General features: G+C 41.0%; 2 protein-coding genes across 4 annotated transcripts; both read right to left on the bottom strand.

Moving 5' to 3' along the window:
• Window positions 1-1,890: 1,890 nt before the first annotated feature.
• On the bottom strand, window positions 1,891-7,735 carry mindy4 (MINDY lysine 48 deubiquitinase 4). Of its 2 annotated transcripts, none has more exons than XM_076152844.1 (18): window positions 7,417-7,735; window positions 7,006-7,125; window positions 6,689-6,900; window positions 6,329-6,596; window positions 6,023-6,246; window positions 5,834-5,892; window positions 5,636-5,745; window positions 5,439-5,555; window positions 5,254-5,345; window positions 4,945-5,046; window positions 4,637-4,700; window positions 4,414-4,479; window positions 4,243-4,310; window positions 4,082-4,145; window positions 3,823-3,984; window positions 3,370-3,550; window positions 3,035-3,113; window positions 1,891-2,790 (listed from the first exon to the last, which is right to left on the bottom strand). In XM_076152844.1, exons 1-18 carry the CDS (start codon window positions 7,474-7,476, stop codon window positions 2,742-2,744), a joined length of 2,097 nt encoding a protein of 698 aa, XP_076008959.1. In that variant the 5' UTR covers window positions 7,477-7,735; the 3' UTR covers window positions 1,891-2,741. The 2 variants fall into 2 exon arrangements, with proteins under 2 accessions (XP_076008959.1, XP_076008960.1); XM_076152845.1 differs by having other exon boundaries at window positions 4,637-4,697.
• A 646-nt stretch (window positions 7,736-8,381) lies between these two features.
• Window positions 8,382-18,725, bottom strand: nexn (nexilin (F actin binding protein)). Of its 2 annotated transcripts, XM_076152826.1 has the most exons (13): window positions 18,223-18,725; window positions 15,793-16,231; window positions 15,446-15,643; window positions 14,541-14,625; window positions 14,296-14,444; window positions 12,946-13,152; window positions 12,644-12,817; window positions 11,839-12,027; window positions 11,483-11,674; window positions 10,502-10,696; window positions 10,175-10,396; window positions 9,871-10,059; window positions 8,382-9,767 (listed from the first exon to the last, which is right to left on the bottom strand). In XM_076152826.1, exons 2-13 carry the CDS (start codon window positions 16,189-16,191, stop codon window positions 9,384-9,386), a joined length of 2,583 nt encoding a protein of 860 aa, XP_076008941.1. In that variant the 5' UTR covers window positions 16,192-16,231; window positions 18,223-18,725; the 3' UTR covers window positions 8,382-9,383. The 2 variants fall into 2 exon arrangements, with proteins under 2 accessions (XP_076008941.1, XP_076008940.1); XM_076152825.1 differs by lacking the exons at window positions 15,793-16,231; window positions 18,223-18,725 and adding an exon at window positions 11,007-11,051 and having other exon boundaries at window positions 15,381-15,489.
• Between the last annotated feature and the right edge of the window lie 641 nt (window positions 18,726-19,366).

Raw genomic sequence — 19,366 nt, 5'->3', positions numbered from 1 at the left:
ACAGAAGACACACTGGGGACAACATGTGGGAGGCCTCTAACACAATTACACACAAGCACCAAATCCCTGCTCTGGTGCCTCTGCAATAAATAGTAAATAGAGACCAAAGCCCGCTCATTCCCTTCCTGTCAGACTGCATCCTGCTGCACCTCAGCCAAGGGACAGAAGGGAAGAAACAGCAAGACCAACGTCTGAATGTCAAATAGAGTCAGTAAAAATTTGCCTTTGAATTCTTTAGTCAGTACGTGGAGGCTGTGATTTGAAATGTCTCTCGTGTCTTACAGCAGACATCAGATTTTAATCAAATCCGAGACATACCAGCTCAGCAATTTAATGGATTATTCAGATTCCGGTCTTTAATTGGCTTTGAATTCATAAAGACATATGTGATCTGGGTAGCCCTTCAGCAATTAAAGCAGTACTAAAATATCTCTCGCAACAACTATTCACTGGAGATTACGACTGTCATACACCCTGAAACCTCAGCATGGATCCTCATGACGTATATCAAACTCCCCCCATTGCCTGAAGAATTTTCTGGCAAAAGTTGAGACATTTCCTTCCAATGTTTTTAATCCCCAAAGGCCCCGTATAAGCGAAGAGCTTTATTTAGAGAAATCACAGTAGCTTGCATGGGCACTGTTAAATAGTTTTTGTCAAGAGCTTATTGATTCACTCTGGGTTTAATGGTTAATTCATGACTCTTCATATGTCTTTTATAAATCCTACATGAGTCATCCATCACAAGTATTCAAATAGTGCAGCATGAGTTAATAACATGATCCTGCTGCCATTTTGGATTTGTGCTATCCCTCGTAATGCAGCGGAAGTGAGCCGATGCAGCTCTGTGCGGAAGCCAAGCAGTGTCTTTGATGCCATATGCTGGAGGGGCTGGCACGGGTCTCCCTGCTACCCCCTCTGCAAGCCCCGCACTGTGCCGTGGCTAATGCTAAATGCACCGATTAACTCTGAGGCATGTTTGAGATGAATGTTTTTAATGACAGATGACAGAAATGAATGGTTTAGTTAGAAGGAATTATAAAACAATTAGCACAAAGTTTCTCTTAATTTAATATGTAATTTTGACTATAATTTAAGGGCAATAAAATGCACTATTTGGAATACATCTGATTAAACATGAACATTACCATATTTAATTTTAAATAAGTTGTGTTAAATGACATAAAGATGTTGCAGTGAAGACCCTGCTCACCCACACAGTTGAAGAGTGGAGCTGCACTGGGAGAGTGTTGAGGTCACCAAACCCCAGAAACTTGTGAAGTTACTGACAGGTACAACAAATCAGGGCAGACAGGGAGACATCTGATCAATCAATACACAGGCCAGTTGTTTTCACGCTTTTCATGATCTTTTGGGGATTTTATGAGGCAGTAGACATGAACATGTTGAACAGAAGAGGCCTCAGAATGGAGCCTTGTGGAACACCACATCATTTTCGTCTGCTCAGGAGTGTGTTTACATATACAGTAGGCACTAAGTAGTCTCTGTTCTTCAAGTATCGGATCCAAACCAGATTAAAACGGTGCCAGAGCGTCCCACCCAGTTTTCCAGTCACTCTAGCCTATCTATCTAATGTAGTCGACCGTATTGAATGCAACACTGATATCCAATAATACTAAGATGAAAATCTGCCACTGTCTGTGTTTAAGTGGTTGTCATTGAGCAGTTTCAGTGTTATAGTCTGGCCAAAGTCCTGACTGGAAGACATCCAACCATTTGTTTATTGGCAGGAATTTATTCAGCTGTTGAAAAAAACCTTTTTTAGACGTAATTGTGAAACAGCAAATACGTGAAAACAGCAGTGTTTCACATCTTTCCATGCACATGCAGATGACATATTTATTCCATAGATTTTATTTGAAGCTTTTCAGTGACATTTTCCCTTTTGCTTGAGGTTACAAACAGCTTTGTGCAATAATCTACACAAATATGCTCATTCTTGGCAACACCGACTCAGTGTGACAGAGAAACAGGAGAATTTAACAAAAAAAACATTACTCTTTGGAGATGATTTTATTATCTGTTCCAGATGAGAGGACTATGCAGAGTGAAAACTCATCAAGGGAATTAGAAGCAATTTAGTATAATATTCAGTGTCACTGTCACGCATACATACACACACAGACACACACACACATTACAATCAGTCCGGCAGTATTTAATCAAGTCTCCTTACACAGTATCTAAATTATAATTGAAGAAAATGGAGAAATAAAGTACATCTGAACAGATCATCTCATTTCAAGTGTGCACATGTAATATAAGGCAATTTGATTTATCACCATTTCTAAAAACCAAAGGGTCAAGCAAGGTTCTAAATAACATACATGATTCAGAATAATATTTTAGTCGTTATTTCAACAATTGGCTTAACGGATTTCATTTGCAGTAAGCTGTAGAGTTATACTTATTTACACTTCAAAATAGACAGATTCAGAGATACCTATGTAATGTGAAAGATAACACTAAAAGGCCTATGTGGTTAATATTGTATCTAACACAAACTTCAAGTTTCTCTTCAACAGGCTGTGAGAATGAAGACTTCACATCCAAATACATTTAATGGAAAATCTCTTATTGTTAAACATTTAAATGTATTCTTTAGGCCATTGTGTCATGGTGAAGTATTGCAGAGCTCAGTTCATTGCGCTCTATATTATCATCTCTGTGTGTGGAGTGAGAAAACTTAAATAACAGATGTAACCAAACCTTGTGGCCGGTCAGAGAATGGGCTCGGTGTCGTTCCAACTCACAACCGCATCTTTCCACCTGAGGGAAAAAGAGCAAGATGTTATATCATATTAAGAGATGAACATATTTAGAAATGTGTTTCAATTGTGTCCAATGATGTTAGGCAAAAAATAAAAAAAACAGGTACATGCAGAGGTATGATGATCTTTTAAGGCTGGAGGCTGACTACTTCCAATCAAAATGTTCTTATTTGGGGATGTGTTCAGGGCCAGCGGACATGTGACTGTGCATATGTGTTTCTGAAATGCCAAAGGATCCTGACCTTGTTCGGATACAGTGCTCCAGAGGAGGAGTGAGGTCAGGGTGGACGTCTTGAGAGGACAGGGCGGATACACCAACAGCTATAAATGCACAATTAGACCATTTTCAGGCAATAGAGAATAGAATTAGAGAATTAGAATTCAACAAGTGAAGATTTATCAGGCAATAGTATAAGAACTGGTGCAAGGAGAAGAATTATTACATCCTAGTCACAGTTACAAGATAAACAGCAGAAATTATTGTCCGATATACGTTTGTGTGCAATACAAGCTGACAAGCAGTGTGAGACCGCAATCCAATATACAGATAATATACAGCTTTAGAGATGCTACATACAGATAGTGAGGCGGATCTCCTCCTGCTGATTGGCCAAGCCATCATAATAGTACAGGTCAAACTCCAACACTTGGTCCTCATTGGTCAACAGCTCCATCTGCAGGCCAAACAGGACACTGAAGTGGCTTTCACTGCACACCACCCAGATGGGGAACTGGGGATCCTTCAGGTAAGCTCCAACCTAATTTAGAATGCAACCAAAATAGACAATTTCAACTACACAATCTTACTGCACTCTTGACACAAGGGTGACGGATGAAAACTATCTAAACCAAGACGTAACAAATAACTTTGTTTGCTACTTCAAAGAAAGCATTTCTAGGCCGCGTGAGTGTTGATGACAGAGTCCACAGTGCTCTTTAAAGTCTAATGACAAGTTTACCTGTGACACTTAGAGCACGGTAGGTGTGAAGTAAAGAATGTGTGTCTCGTTTACCATCAAATGTGACTCACCTTGCAGATGTTGTAGTGTTCAAATAATGACAGCAGGCCGATGTCGCAGTGGCTTTTGACTCCTTTAAGCAGGGTTGTGTTGCCGTTCCCCGAATCCAACTCCACATCATTGTCAAAGACATTAGAAACGGCTCGGCCGCACAGCAACAGGTTCACAAGCTCCTGGTGAACGACACAGGAAGGAGACACGCGTTCATGCACAAAATAATGAGTAATGTTCCGGATTTATTTGGATTTCAAGGTTGAAATTGTAGCAAACCTGAGTGCAGTAGCCGTGGGCTCCTATGAGTGTGTTGGTGGGCACATCCATGTCCCCTCTTACTCTGAGTGAAAAGGATTCACAGAAAACCCAATAAGGCTTTTAAACATTCTATACCTTATTAAGTATTGATTCTTTTTTTTATTTTAAACAGGACATACTTTGGAACAGATCGAGAGAGTACAGCAGATATGGTCAGCAGTACGCATGCTAACACACCAGATTCAAACTGTGTAGAAAGAAGCACAACTATTAGTGGAAAAGGGGTTTTAACGATCATTTGTATGATTGACAGGCAACTTAAGACAGGAATTTAAGTAAGACTCTCTCACCTGCTCGACATGCTGCTCCAAAACCAACTGCAGGTCTTTGATGTCATCCACAGTAAAACACGTGATCTAAACATCAAGAGAACATTCCACAGTGGTGTCAAGCACAGAATGGACCTAAATTATCCAGACAAACCAACTAATAAACCTTACAAATGAATTGTTCATTCAGTACAAAGAAGCTGAGCAAAGAGAGGCTTCAGCAGGCGTTAAAGAAACTCTGTACCTTCTCAAGCAGTCCTTCAGATTTGTAGTGTCCAGTTGGGATAAAATGATTTCTTCCCGAACTTCTGTTTTGAAAACAAATGCAAAAGACGGCAGTAGATCACAGACGTGCACAGAAGTGCTGCTGTGGACTGGAATGTTTGTAGAACATCTGATTTTAACTGTGAGTTTAATAACGTCTAGTTCAGTATTACAGTGACAGGCTCAACCACTATTACTCTTAACGACTTTACACAGGTTTTCACACGCATCCAGCCCACTTTGCAAAAGTGGAGTCTGAAGATTAAGTGGTGAGGAGTAGGATCTTACATTGCGAGGGTGGCCTGTTTTTCCTCCCCAGCCCTCCACAGGATTTCAGCCATCGCTAAAACGAGACACTTTCTTCTGGTAGTGTTGGAAGGTCTTAACCTCCTGGGAACAAAGTCGCATTTCTTTGAAAAATAGGTCTTCTGGTGTAATAGTTAATACCTAAAATGCATAGGTCAACGCTTCTAGGACCGACAAAGCACCCCTTGATGTGAATTAACTGACTGTTAAACACATTTAAAAGATTACAAAAGGGCACTCGGAGGTTAATATAAAGACCTCTGTAGAGCTTTGAGCGGAAGGATAACTTACTGCAGGCCTGTATTACTGCTTTCAATGTTTTCAAACAGGAGGTTCTTTAGAAAAAAGCCTTGGATGGAGGCCAGAACTCCACACGGGCCGCCCTGGACACACACAGAGGAAATCACAACATTAAAATGAATTAATATGTAAGAAAATGGAAATTTGTGGTTACTGAATTTCTGCATGGTGTCAACCTTTCTCTGCACAATGCCGTATCTCAAGTCGTGGGTCTCCGAGAATGTGAAACCCTGGTTCCTCCACTCAAAGCTGAAACAGGTTCGGCTCGAGCCAAACAGAACCTCTTTGAGTTCCTGGAGAAGAGCGATGATGTCAATCAAACTGAAGATCAAAGCGATTGTAGAAACCGTACCCAGCGGTGCGGTTCACCTACTGTGGCAGTGTGTTGGTCCATGGGTAAGCTCGCGTAGCTCCGTGTTGGGATGCTTGTCTGGAAAGACACTTTGGAGAGCTGTTGCCAATCATCTTCATCATCAACATCATCTGGTGAATGATTGACAGACCATCAGCATCACCAGGGAAACAAGTTGAAAGCAGCCTCATTTTATTTGCATTGACACACAGCACTTACCTAAAACCATCTCTGATACACACAGATCAGCTGCATTTGGAGAGGCTAAAGATTTAAGACTAACAGAAACGACAAAAAGTACATAGAGTTATGAACATATCCATGAAATCTGTGGGATAATTATTTAGTGATGAGATGTAATGCTTTTCTACATGCTGCTAGAGAGAAATAAAGCAGGTAAACTCTTACTTTCTTGTCTTCTGTGTACTTTTCCCAGACTTTGTGAAGGTTTCTTCACTCTTTTCTCTCTCTGGCGTGCTCATCAGCTCCCATCTCGCTCCCATGTAGTCAGTAAGATGGCTCGGTAAGCTAATAACAGAAAGTCCATCGCTCAAATTCTTGATTTCTTCCTCTTTTCTGAGCTGTGGCAGGGGAACCTCTGACCTTCGAGTTTGTCTTTTTTTGTTTGATTCCTAAGGAGAAGTAAAGAATCATGTGAAGATGAGTTGCATCATAAAGTCAGCTCAAATGAAGTGTATGTACCTGAATGCTTACCTGAAGAGTGCTTGCTATGGGACCAGCCATCACTCCACGCCGAATGCGGTTGGTTCTACTCTTTAGAGAGCTCTCTGTGATGACGGTCTTTCTTTCTGGTTCACTCGTGGTGAAGATCTCATTGTCTTGAAGGGACACCAGCGGCGGATGCCCTTTGTGGTTCTCATGGTCACTAATCCATGAAGAAGCTTGATTATGAGCGGAGAGCCTTTCTGTTTCAAAGAATGATAATGTAGGCTGTGAGGAGCTTGCTTCATCTATCAAAGACCTGGGAGAGAGGGGAATCCAAAACCAGACAACTAAATCAAAACACTGATTGTCTTTAATATCATTATCTTCATTACTATTAATGACTAATACCTTAATTTGGTAGATTTGCTGTTAACAAAGGCTGCTGCATTATCCTCTGAGCTGTCAATCATGCGTGGAGAATTACAGGCAGCAGATAAACTGAGAGTGGCAGCAGAATGGAGAGGATCGCTGTCTTCCCAGCTCGACTTGTTGTTCTTATACTCCTGAAGGTGATGCTTCACCATAATCTCCAGCAAAGTTTTCAGGGGAGTTTTCTGAGTCTGTATTGACACACACACACACACACACACACACACAGGTTTGGGGAAAGCACTGGAAAAACTTAATAACGCTGTGCTTATAATAACTGTGAACAGTAGACTTGCCTTGTTCTTCCTGTAGAGGCTCTCCATGTGCAGGACCTGCCTCAGCTCTGATCTGTTGTTGATGCTGGCCTCTGTGCGGGGATGCTCCTCGTCCATGCAGGCTATCGTCCTCTTCAGTCCCTGAGTATCAACAACACAACACAGACTCAATGTGGCAGATTTGAAAAAAGGAAGTGAAACTGAACTGTGTTAAATGAATATGTTGTGATACATTTATAATAACGCGCAATTAAATGCTCTCTAGCTGTTTTCAAAATCTTCACCAGCCACTGTCGCATTGAGACACCATTTAACGTGGACACTCGTTCATCCAGTACACCTAAGTGGCTACCACTAGCTAGCTACCACTGTCAGCGGGTTACAGATCATAAAACGCCGGTCTTCGCCGTCTTCATCACACAGCAAACTCACCTTTCGACTCAAGTATTCCCGCACAAGAGAAGACGACACCTCCTCCACTGAAACCACCATGGCGACGAAACGCACACAAAGTATCAACAAGTAGCTTTGACGATGATCTTCATGTAAACATTCTAGCTAGCTCAAACGAAGCTATGTCGCGTGCTGTCCCGCGCGCTGTATGTATGATGTGACAGATTTGAACGGAATGTGAATCTTTGTGGAAATGTCAACATAGAATTCGAAAACTGTCCCGTTGTGTTTTTTCATGTTAAGCACTACGCGTTCCCATGGTGAAGCTGGCCGCTCCGCTAACATGACGCCTCTCTCCCACGATAGATATACAAGCTGGATAAGGTATGAAATGATGGCGGCCCGTTATTTCCAATGAGATCTGTTAAGGGAACCCACAAAAATATGGTGAAATGATGTTTTACTAAGGGAAAAGCACTTATACCACACCATTACAAATTAAAAGTCCTACATTGTAGTAATGTTTTGTATTGAAGTAAAGTCAGTGAAGTTGCCTATATTTCAAATGCAATATACTGTACATTGTTAAGCTTAATCTATCTATATCGTCTATACAAATATAGTTTTTTCCCCATGTAACCTAGTGTATCACAATCATGAACATTATGAATAATTTCATAATCCTTATCACACTGTGAATTTCGGTGCGTCGTGGGTCCATGAAGGTAACATGTTGACAACCTGATGAGTACTACCTCCTAGCGGCCATTTGTAGAATTTAGACACGTTGCTGCATTTTGATCAATGGGATGAAGTGACATAAGCAAATAACCATCATCAACCCGATTTCACACATTTTTGCTTCTGTGATTGTAGAAGATGTGTGCACACGAATTTCCAGAAGTCCAATTAAATATGTGTAAAGGCAGGAGTTAATATTCAACTTTTCCTTTTTCGAGTAACCATGAAAGACATCACATTAATGTACCATTTTGCTCATTTTATTAAAACATTTTATTTATAACATATGACAACTATTCAGGCTAGCCTATCTTACCCCCACTATCAAACCATTCAGTCATCTACCGTCCAGCACAACTGAATAATGACAACTGTATTAAGGCTACTACACTAAACGCTAAATACAAATTTTAAAAAAGGAGGGGGGCACATTTAAACTCAAAGCATTTAGTATTTAAGGTGGTGATAACTGGATCTATATATTTTCATAATGTTTTGTTGTTGTTCCTGCAATAGGCTCATTTGTTGTTTCATTGCCAATGAGACTCTTGAACTAAACTGAACTTCCAATTAACTGATGACTGCAAAGAGGCAAGTGTGTGTCAGTTTCAAAATGGTATCCCTCCTTCCATACCATTGCCAGTCACATATCACAACATCACAGATTGATGTTACTTGATGATGAAGAAGTTCTAGAATAGCAAAGCAAGCGTACAAGATGATTTGCTGACATTCCCCTATTGAGCTTTAAAATTGTGACACAAGGACGTTTAAGCAGCATAAAGTGTGATATATACATATACAATATGACACTTTGAATTTGCTGGTATTACAAATAGCATGAAGGTCTTGCAGTAATGATAGTGTGGAGTTCTTATAAACCCCCATCATGGTAAGAAGAATTATGTCTTTTTTTTGGCACAGGTATCATCCTTCTCAAGTAGGGAGTGCAGCTTTACAAGTGAGCAATACGTAAACAACATCTTGCACTTTTTTTGTCGTGTATCCCTCCCTTAGGAATGCGAAGCATACTGCTATTTTCTTCCCTCCGCTCTTAGACCAAACCATGAGGGATGAAGTTTTACAAAAGGAGTGAGAGACAACAGGGAAAGTTTCCAGAACATGGAAGGGCATCAGAAGTCATCGGCTGCAAGGAAGAAACAGAGGGAGTTATCCATAACTGTCACTCAGCCTGAGGTCATGCGGAAGAGGAGCATGCGATCCACTTCATGGAAAGAGGTCGGAAGTATCATGCAGGCATGCGATCACACCGTGGTGCTCTTACTTTCTACTGTGAGGATGCAGGTACTGGCAGCTGTGCCTCTGCTGTTCACAGCCTTGCACATGTACTCTCCTTCATCCTCTGGGAAGGTCTCAGGCAGGTATAGGCAGAACGTTTCTCCTCTCTCAATATACTGATAATCCTCACAGTCCTGCAGCGTCTCTCCCTCAAACCACCAAGTCACCTCCGGTTTGGGCTCCCCGGTGATCTTCACTGAGAAACGAACGGGCTCAGAGTCCACCACAGACTGGTTCTTAAGAGGCTTTTTAAACCAAGGAGCCCCCGACCTTGCGTGATCGTCCTCGTCCTCATAGGTTGCAGAGCCGTTGATGATGCTTCCCTCTTCCTCGCCGTCATCCTCCTTCTTCTGCAAAGACCAATGTCAAAAATGTTTAAAAGAAAACACAAATAAAAACAATTTCATGAATGAATGAATCCTGTATTTGAGGTCATTAACATGGAAGATTTACTTTTTGGAGGGCAGCGTCAATCTCTTGCTGTTCAAACTGCATCCTCTGCAGCTTCTGATCCTCTATCTTCTTCTTAACCTCCTCCTCTCTGGCTTTGGCCATTTGTTCAAATCGGGCTCGCATATCCACTTTCTGTTTGAATGGTGACTCTTCAGGCCTCGCTTGATTGGGGTCTCCTTCCTCATCCTCCTGAAAAGTACAGTGACCAATATGTAACAGAAAGAATCCTCCGCTGATGTAATGTGAATTGAAAATGTATATTTGTAAAGATATATCTCACGCAGTAAAGCACATATGTTCTTACCTCCTGGAACCTTTCAGATTCTCTCTCCTTGATTTCCTCATCGATGGCCTTCCTCCGTGCTCTCTCCTCATCAATCTTCTTCTGAATTTCCTCATCGGTCAGCTGCTTGATCTTCTCAAACTTGGACTTGAGGTTCTTGGCCTGGATGGAGCCGGTCCTCTTGAGCTTAGTAAGCTCCTCATACTCTTTGCTTACAACATCCGAGCTTTCATTCACGACATCCTGTGAGACAGAAGTCAACAAGTCATAGCTGTGAGAAATGTAATTGATCATAAATGAAATTGTTGTAAAATGATCAATCTCTCTCAGTCTCTCTTCCATACACACCTCTTCCATCTCTTGTCTAAGTTGTTCAAACTCCTCTTTCTCCTTCTCCATTTTCTTCTTGCGCTCCTCGGCCTTGCGTCTCTTTTCGGCTTCCCTTTTGTTCTTCAGCAGCTCTTCAAAGTTGATCTCCAGTTTTCCAGGGTGCAGCGCATCCTGAGACTCACTCTTCACCAGTCCACCCTCCTCATCCATTTCCTATGCAGATGTATACACAAAGACATGAATTAATGATTTGGCTGCATCACATTTTATGCCCATTATTGTTGGCCACATACTTACCCATCATTAAATAACCCATTAAGTCCGGCTCAGAGTAATCTTGCATAATACGTTTAAAGACACATTTGGGCCGGTCCATTTTTGCTGTGTTGTCTTTAAACCTTTTATGCACACGTATATAAAGTGTAAGAACGGTACTTGTGTGATCACAGTCAATATAATCGCAGCAAATACGTTGTTTCCTCTCATTGACCAATAAATATGTATTTTAAAGTACAAATCTTACGTTTTCATCTCCATATGCAGACCTTTCCTGATCCGGTCCAGGGCTCTTAAAGAAATAATTTGGAGAATGGTAGAGCAGTGTAGGCTTTGAATCAGCAAACAGGATTAATCCCCATACAGTTAAGAGTCCAATTACAGATCAGTATACATTTAAATAGTCTACCTCAGAAATGTAGGCCGTTAATTTGATAAGGATCTGGTTAGATGATGTCACAATCAAGCAACCATTTAACAATGCAGAATATCACAAGTTGATATTAATTTATAAAGCTTTTAATGTAATCTAAACAAACAGACAAATACAATCTATGTATTTTTGTCGAATTTAATCTTTCGTATTAAGTAATTTGCCTTCCGAGAGAGCGGCAATAAAGCTCGGCTGAAGAATGAAGTGATTTGTGATTTATTGTACTTCTGATACGTCACTGATCAATCATGCATCCGTGTGGTTCTGATCCCTGACCCATGTGGACTTACCATCGCCTTACGGGCCTCAGCAAAGAGCCTCTTCTCCTCCTCCAGTCTCTTCTTAGCTTCCTCCTCGGCCTTCTTCTGTTCCTCCTCTCTCCTCTGGCGTTCCATCTCCTCAAAGCTGCCACATATCTTCCCTGGCTCACTGCCCTCCAGGTTCAGCAAGGCCATCAGCGCTTCATCGTCCTCATCTACAAGCTGGGTAAGAACATTAAAGACTAAGCTTTGGTTATAGGTAACAAACTGTGCCATCATCTTCTGCCACTTTCATAACCTTTCAAAATAAAACTTCTCTTCTCTCAGATTTCAAAGAGGGCTTTTGTCTGAATTCTATTCATACTGCATACAGAGAGAATACTCACCATGCTCTTCCTGGCTTCAGCAAAAGCTTTTCTCTCCTGCTCCATTCGTCTCTTGGTGTCCTCCTCTGCTTTCTTACGCATTCCTTCAACTCTTTGCCTCTCCAGCTCCTCAAAGCTCAACCTCAGTTTTCCAGGACGGACCTCATCCTTGTCTTCCTCAGCTGCCTGAGTGTCCTCCTCATCTTCTCCCTTAGAATAATACAAATTAAATATGTAATTTCTAAATGCTTCAAGACAACGAATCTATCAACACCAATCTGAATGATGTCCTCACCACAAAAATGATCTGCTATGTTAATTGTAAAGTGTCTAGATTAACAAATTCAAGCTAGTTAGAAATGCCCAATCATTTAATAACAGTTAAATGAGAGATTTGGGCCATCTCTTCCCACTAAATCCTACATTTTTGCATTTGTAAATCAACTAACAGCTATAGCCGCCATCACCACATAGGTCCCGTCTTGTATTTCATGTTGTAGTCGTACTTTGTCTTGCTTCCTCTTCAGCATGCTGTAGATGTGCCAGTTCTTAGTCAAAAGAGTGTGTTGCTTCATATGTTTACTACGCTGTCTGACTCCAAAGCTACTTAAATACACAACCATGATGACATCAAACTAACACATTTACAACTATGATGTCATACTCATACATTACTAGGGTGATGAAGGTCAGGGAGAGGATGTGTCAATCATACAGTTCACCCCACTTTGATGTTTGTATGCTTCCTAAATGTGTTAACACTGTTTACGGCAAATCCAAAAGAATTTGTTAATGACATTATTAACATCGTTCTGGTTTTGGTTACCATTCCCAGCCTGGCCTCTTCAAAGGCTTTCTTCTCCTCTACCAGGCGGCGTTTGGCGTCCTCCTCAGCCCGTTTCCGTCGCTGCTCCTGCCTCTCTTTCTCATGCTCCTCAAATGACATCTTCAGCCTTCCAGGAGCTGCCTGTGCCTTCTCTGAGGGTTTCTCCTCTTCATCCTAGAACCGAAAGGAGTGACCAACGGTGACCTCAGTGCTAATAAAAAGTCCTAAACACTGCTGATATGGTCAATAATGCTTGATATGGTCTGGACATCCTATATTTATATATTGCTCCACATTCCTACCTGTTCCTGTTGGACAATAGAGTTCCGTTTGGATTCCCTGAAGGAGCGTTTGTTTTCATCATATCGTTTCTTCTTCTCCTCCTCTGACTTCTTCTTCACCTCCTCCTCGCGGTTCTTCTCCATGTCTTCAAAGTTCATCCTGATTCGGCCTGGAGGTCGTGAAGACTTTGTTGGCACCACCTGTACCAGCATTGTGTCATCTCCTTCCTACAACGTATTAGAAAGATGTAGGATGGGCACAGCATAAGAAATGTATTCATCAAATGAATCGTTTTGTGTATGGCAGAGACATGTTGGTAAGAAAGATATTGTTTAATGGCTTAAGCTCATCTAGGAAATTCAGTCCCCTCTCATACTGTACCAACATACCCAGATGGTGAAGGTCTATTTTACTTAATGGTCACCATTTGCCGTGAGTCAGCCTATGGGTGTCAGGCCAAGATAGCAGAGTCTAATTCAGTCTCAGCGAAAGAGGACTAGAGCTAATTTAGTCAGTGAGAGGTGAAGGAAACAGTTGCCAGTCACATGCTGTCTACACCTGGCAGTGTCTGTGGTCCAGATAGCACTGTAAGTGTGTAAGTGGGCTTTTACACTTCTTTCTGGGTCACAGAGTCAGGGCTTCCTCAATGCATCCTTCCATTTGTTATAAATACATCTAAGGTGTAAATGAGAACATGTACAACAAGCAGTATAATGGTAATGTGTGGGGACTGAGATGTTACAATTTTGTCTACATGATTACTGAATGCAGCAAATCCATACATGGAAAACCAAGGGAGGCGAGGTTAAGTTATATTCAATTTCAGAATTGTAAATTAGTGTAATAAAAGGTATTTTATCTTATTCAGCATTTGCAGCAATGTTGTAGTTGACTGTTTGCTGGACAGGGTTAGAGTTATGGGAGGGAAGTAGCAGCTAATTGCACAATCTGGCACAATGATAATTAACAGGTAATCATTCTTAAGACCAACGCAGTCTGAATGTCTGAGGCCTAAACGTTCCATTCACTTCATTCAGGTCTTTACTCTTTGCTTTGAGAGTCTGTTTGGACATTGTTTTGTTTATGCTCTTATTCTTTAAATTTCACCGTTTTCTGAAATGACAGTGGCCCTTTTAATGTGAGTTCACATAATGGTCATGTAACTACTTGGATGCTTTTGGTGCGGATTCAGGCCTATATCGGGCCTATGCCAGCTGTTTGGACTTCCAATGCCACCTAAAATAACTCCTCTGCGTAACAGCTGAGGATTACCTGAATCATTACAAATACACGTACGCCGTTCTCACCAGAAACAATCTAGACATGCTGGTCCCATTAGACATTTAGTGAAATCCCTGATGTTAACATACCTCAGCTGCTTTTTGAGCCAGTTCTTTCTTAATCTTGGCTTTCTCCATGTTGTCCTGGGTGGCCCTCTTCTTCCTCTCTGCGTCCATCTTCTTCTTTTCCCCCTCTTGTCTTTGTTTCTCCATTTCTGCAAATTTCCCTTTCACACTCCCTAAGGATCCCAGAGAGAATAAAAACGAGTCCTCAGCACTGCTTTGTGTCCGAACGTCCATCTTCCCTACCCTCTTCATCACTCAGCATATTTTACCTGTGATCTTGGGGACATATGATTTCTCCACCTTAGCAGGCTTCACCTCTTCTTCCTCATCGCTGGAGGCGAGCAGTTCCTTAATCTGTGGTGGATCAGAGGCAGAGAGGTGAGGTTACAGTTTATCTGGGATCATCTCTTGCCACTCCAAGGAACCATGCTGGTCCTAGCAAGAACAAGGACCTAATCCCCGCTAAGAGCTGAGTCATGTGGCCTGGAAAGTGGCTTCTGATTGGACCGTGTTGTGGCACAAACAGGAGGTGAGAGTAGGTGTCCAGGCCTGACCAGGAAAGGTGCAACTGTGCACAAGCACGTAATGCAGTTTGAGTATCACTGATAATCCACACACACACACACAAATCACTGTGCAGAGTCCTGTGTTTAACATTCAATTGTCTTTTAACTACCTTTTAACTCTCCCCAAATGTTTGTATACTATAAAGAGAATATATATGAAATATTTTATAATATATGAACAAATCAGTCAAATCTTTATTGTACGTGTCCACACTCAGTACGTATAGGTTATATTTCATAACATTAAAACCATTATTACACACATTTCACTGTAATTCATTTTTCCTTGACTTATTTAATATCCTCTGAAATGTAAAGGTTTTGATTAATCAGAGTTTAAAGCAAAGTAAATACATTATGTGATAAGAACCAACCTGGGAAAAACGTTTTGTAGGTTAAATCTAATGGATATCATGGGTGTAAATATGTTTATGTCAAGCTTAAACCAAAGTGAAACATGATATGTAATTAGTTATTGGTTAATCCTATGAAACCCTGTGTCGTATAGAACACAGTGAATTCTCAACCCAGCAGCTTTGTCACCTGGTCATGCCTCATCATGCCATGCAGGTCACGGTTGCGGGTTAGTGAGGTTATCTGTCTTTGACCTGCTGCTTCCTGCGACTCCACTCTCTCTCCTTGACGTATTGCTCCTTCCTCTTATCCTGCTCGTCTTTGTTCCTCTGCCTGCTGCGCTCCTCCCTGGCCTTCTGCATGGCCTCAAACTTGTTTGTCACGTCCCCCTTCTCCTTGGTGGCTTTGGGAACGTAACTCCTGGCAATGGGCCTTCTGGTTCTGAGGAGTTTCTGTGATCAAGCAGGGAGAAGTATAAGATGAAGTAACTTGTGCAGCAGGTAGACATTGTTTCTGTGACAATAACTATATAGACCTGATTCAACAACACAGAAATGTTCTTGAACTACATGTAAGAATTCAACTTATTTCCCTGCCTCACCTCTTTTTTCATTGCAAAATCAGAAATATTCTGGTCTGCGTTGGTGTCGGGTTGTGCATCGTCCGTCTCTTTTGTGTCTTCTTCAATGCCATTAACAGCTTGTGAGTCTTTTGTCTCATTGGCTGTGTCCTCCTTGTGCTCCATACCGTTAACATTCGTCTTCTCAGTCTCATCGCTTCCTTCATCATTCATGTTTTCAGTCTTTTTGTCTTCTGTTTGTGACGTCTCCACACTTTCCTCCTCTGCTGCTTCATCTTCATCGTGGGCCACATCCTCCTCCTCCTCATTTTCCATATCCTCTTCCTTGTCTTCCACATCGCTCATGTCGTGTTCGTTTTCATTTGTGACGTCGTCAATGTCATGGCTGACTACAGCCGCAACCTGAGCCACCTCAGTCATGATTGCACCACAAACTTGACAGACTTTGATGAAATGTTATCTGCAAAATAAAGGAAGGGTTCAATTGCGAATGTTCATAAAAATAATAAGAAATAATTGAGTGTGTGACATATCACTAAGTTTAATACTGTGAGTACAGCTTAATTCCCATTAAAGATAACATTGCTAGTTTACTAATGATTTGAATTGAATTCCTACATTGTTTTTATTCTAATAATCTTATGTCTGCATTGATAGGTGCTTTAATTTCCCCAGACTACAGTTGTGCATGTTAGGTCTGGATGTGTTTACTTGTTTACCTACAGTATGCAGAGTGTGTGTGATCCCTGTGATAAAGCTGTAACCCGTCCTGACTTTACACAGGGAATGTTGGTATAAACTTCAGCCTCCCATGACCCGGCACAGGATTTGTGGGCGTACAAAAAGGATGGATATTTATTTACATCATTCACTTATGTTTGGCCCTTTTATTAATAAAATCTCTTTATTTATTTGCAAACCCTTTACCTAATTCCTCTTTTAATTGTGTGGAGTTAAATACAAACTCCTCACTTGCTTCATTTGCCCTTTTTGGATGCATTCATTACTTTCAAATGAAATAATACATAATCAAAGGCTTTATTCATATTTGTAAAGCTCTTCAGATCGTCCATATTCTACTTCTATTCTACATAAATGTTCCTAGATTGATTTGGGGACATGTACGTTTGAAAGCAGGCACTTCTTGACTACAAAGTTGGTGCTCCACTCCCCAGTATGTTCGCCGGACACTTGCTAGACACTATTTATAGATCACTTGTGCGTCCAGGACATGTGATGCTGCCTATTTCTGATGGGTGATAGGCAGGGGGACAGAGCTCAAGTTGGCACCCACATGTCGCCCAGCCGACCCTTGACAAAATGGCCAGACTGAGAGCAGAACAACAGGAAGAATGGGAGTCATATGGGCTGTGAATCATCCAACATTCTTAGTCAGTGTGTCCTGAAATACCTCCTCTATTCAGATGGAACAATTATTTTAGCAACTCTCATCCTCGTGTGATAAATTTGGCCATGTCTGCGCTGGTACAGTGTCATTATGGATATGTAGACTTATTCACCATATTGTAGCTCATATTAGTGAAGAATGTTGACATATTCTATCTGGGCTTAACAGCTGTTTTACAACCTAATGTCAAGACTGTTATAGCAACTTCAGGCCTCTTGTCTATCTGGCTCACAAAGCTTCAAAGGGCCTCCAGCAGCTGTGGAGTGGGCCCTAAAATAAAAGTGCATATCTCTAGTGGTCAAAATATCTATTCTCTCATTAAGTGCAGCTTGAAGGAGTCCACATCAATCATGTTTGTTATTGCTGCTATGATATGAATAACGAAAATTACTAATAAACACGTTGGAGCGTCTTGTATAAAGTTGAATATAAGACCTGAGTCATTCAAAGTGATAACAGGGTGTGAACTATTTATTACTGAGAGGATTTCACTTAATTTATAGGCTAACAAGTCAAATGTGACATGAGATGAACCATTCTGATACACTTGTTTGTGTTAAAGACCCAATACTTTTTTCTACAAAACCTATTGAAAACTAAAGGTGCTGGTCCCTGGTGCGTCATATGGTTTTAACCCTGTGCATTTAGGTCAGAAGTCCTATTTCTGGCTGGCATGATGTACTCAGCTGGCACAGTATATCATGACTGACTCCCAGAAAGAAAGAAGGTTTTAACATGAGTTTAGCACAAATAAGTATATATTCAGTCCTCTGACAGCTACTAACACAATCAAAACAATTATTTTACTGATCGTGTGTTGTTACAATACATGTATCCAACCAACAAAAGCTCCTTTAAACAATAAAGAACAATAAGGATAGACTTTATGGTTAAATGAAGATGTTACTACTGTACTGGCAGGAGTTTGAACCACATTTTCTTTTAACTAAAGTACTCTAGATCTTCCCACACACTGATGAAAACAATATCTAGGGCTTTACTTAATTAAAACATCTAAACTTTCTTTAAAATCGTTTATTTACCTCTTCAGCGTGTTGTCCTGCTTCTTATTTTCCTAAAAATCCCTCAATAAGAACTCGTTAAACTCCTGCCAAGCGGGACAATCCGAGACGCGTCCGTACGGCGCAACAGCCGACTGACTGACGTATCGGTGCGCAGTTTCCATAAAAGTACCGTTACTTTCTACCAGATACCGCATTCCGCGCGCGCCACGCCGGCTTCAGCTGTCACCCTGCGCGCGCACAGACTCGAGTCTCTCCTGATCATCTGCAGTCACAGCGGCAGATATGTCAATAGATCATCTCAATATAAATCATTTCTAATCTTTTAAGGAGCGCCTGTGCGTCTGTAAGGTCTCGTTATCTTATAGATTCACTTTGTACGTTTCTGAGGAGAATTAAATAATGGGGTTAAGGGACAGTAACATATTTATCCGTGTCTGTTTAATATCGCGACAATGGTTCTATTGGGTCAAATGAGGTCATACCAATATGGAGATAAAAGATGTGTGATTCAGTGTAACTACTGTAATAACTACTGTAATGAAGAAATCTCTTAATATCATTTAGCCTGGGTAATATTTCTATGAGATGTCAAATTATAAATAGGTCTATGTTCCTCATTTTAAAGCCTTAACGATTGTTATAATTTAACCACATTATTTCCATTTCTATTCTATTATGAAATTCGTTTGCTTTTGTATTTAAGGTGTTTTGTGTTTGAGTTGTATGCAGTAATCTTAGCACAAACAAGCCATAGCCTTGTTTGTGCAATTTTGTCTGATTAATAATGTTATAGCATAATCTGTAATACACATTCTTACACTCAAATTTATGACAGATGGCTGACTGAGAATAAAGATCAACTTCCTGCTTCAAGATGACTTTGGACACTGTTTTTCTCAGTGCACAGAACCAAACTCCTCATATCCAGACATTATCAGCGTTGCTTGTTGTCCTGGATTCCTGACTTATCATTTCAGGGCAACTCCAGTTTGCCCTTTGCTTTTCCCACGTCAAGAAACCTACATAGTGTCACTCAGCTATGCACTGACAGAACTATATCAACATGTCAAGAGCCAGGATCCGTTACTCTTCACAGGAACATCTAATCAAACTCCTGTAGGTCCAACATTTGAGGTCACACAATACATAAGCCTGTAATCTA

The sequence above is a fragment of the Genypterus blacodes genome, unplaced genomic scaffold (assembly GCF_046128005.1).
Source record: "Genypterus blacodes isolate CSIRO-AG114 ecotype Tasmania unplaced genomic scaffold, CSIRO-AGI_Gbla_v1 ptg000058l_1, whole genome shotgun sequence".
NCBI classification, from domain to species: Eukaryota; Metazoa; Chordata; class Actinopteri; order Ophidiiformes; family Ophidiidae; genus Genypterus; species Genypterus blacodes.
Note: the sequence above shows the minus strand (reverse complement) of the source record. Positions and strands in the feature narration are given on the sequence as shown.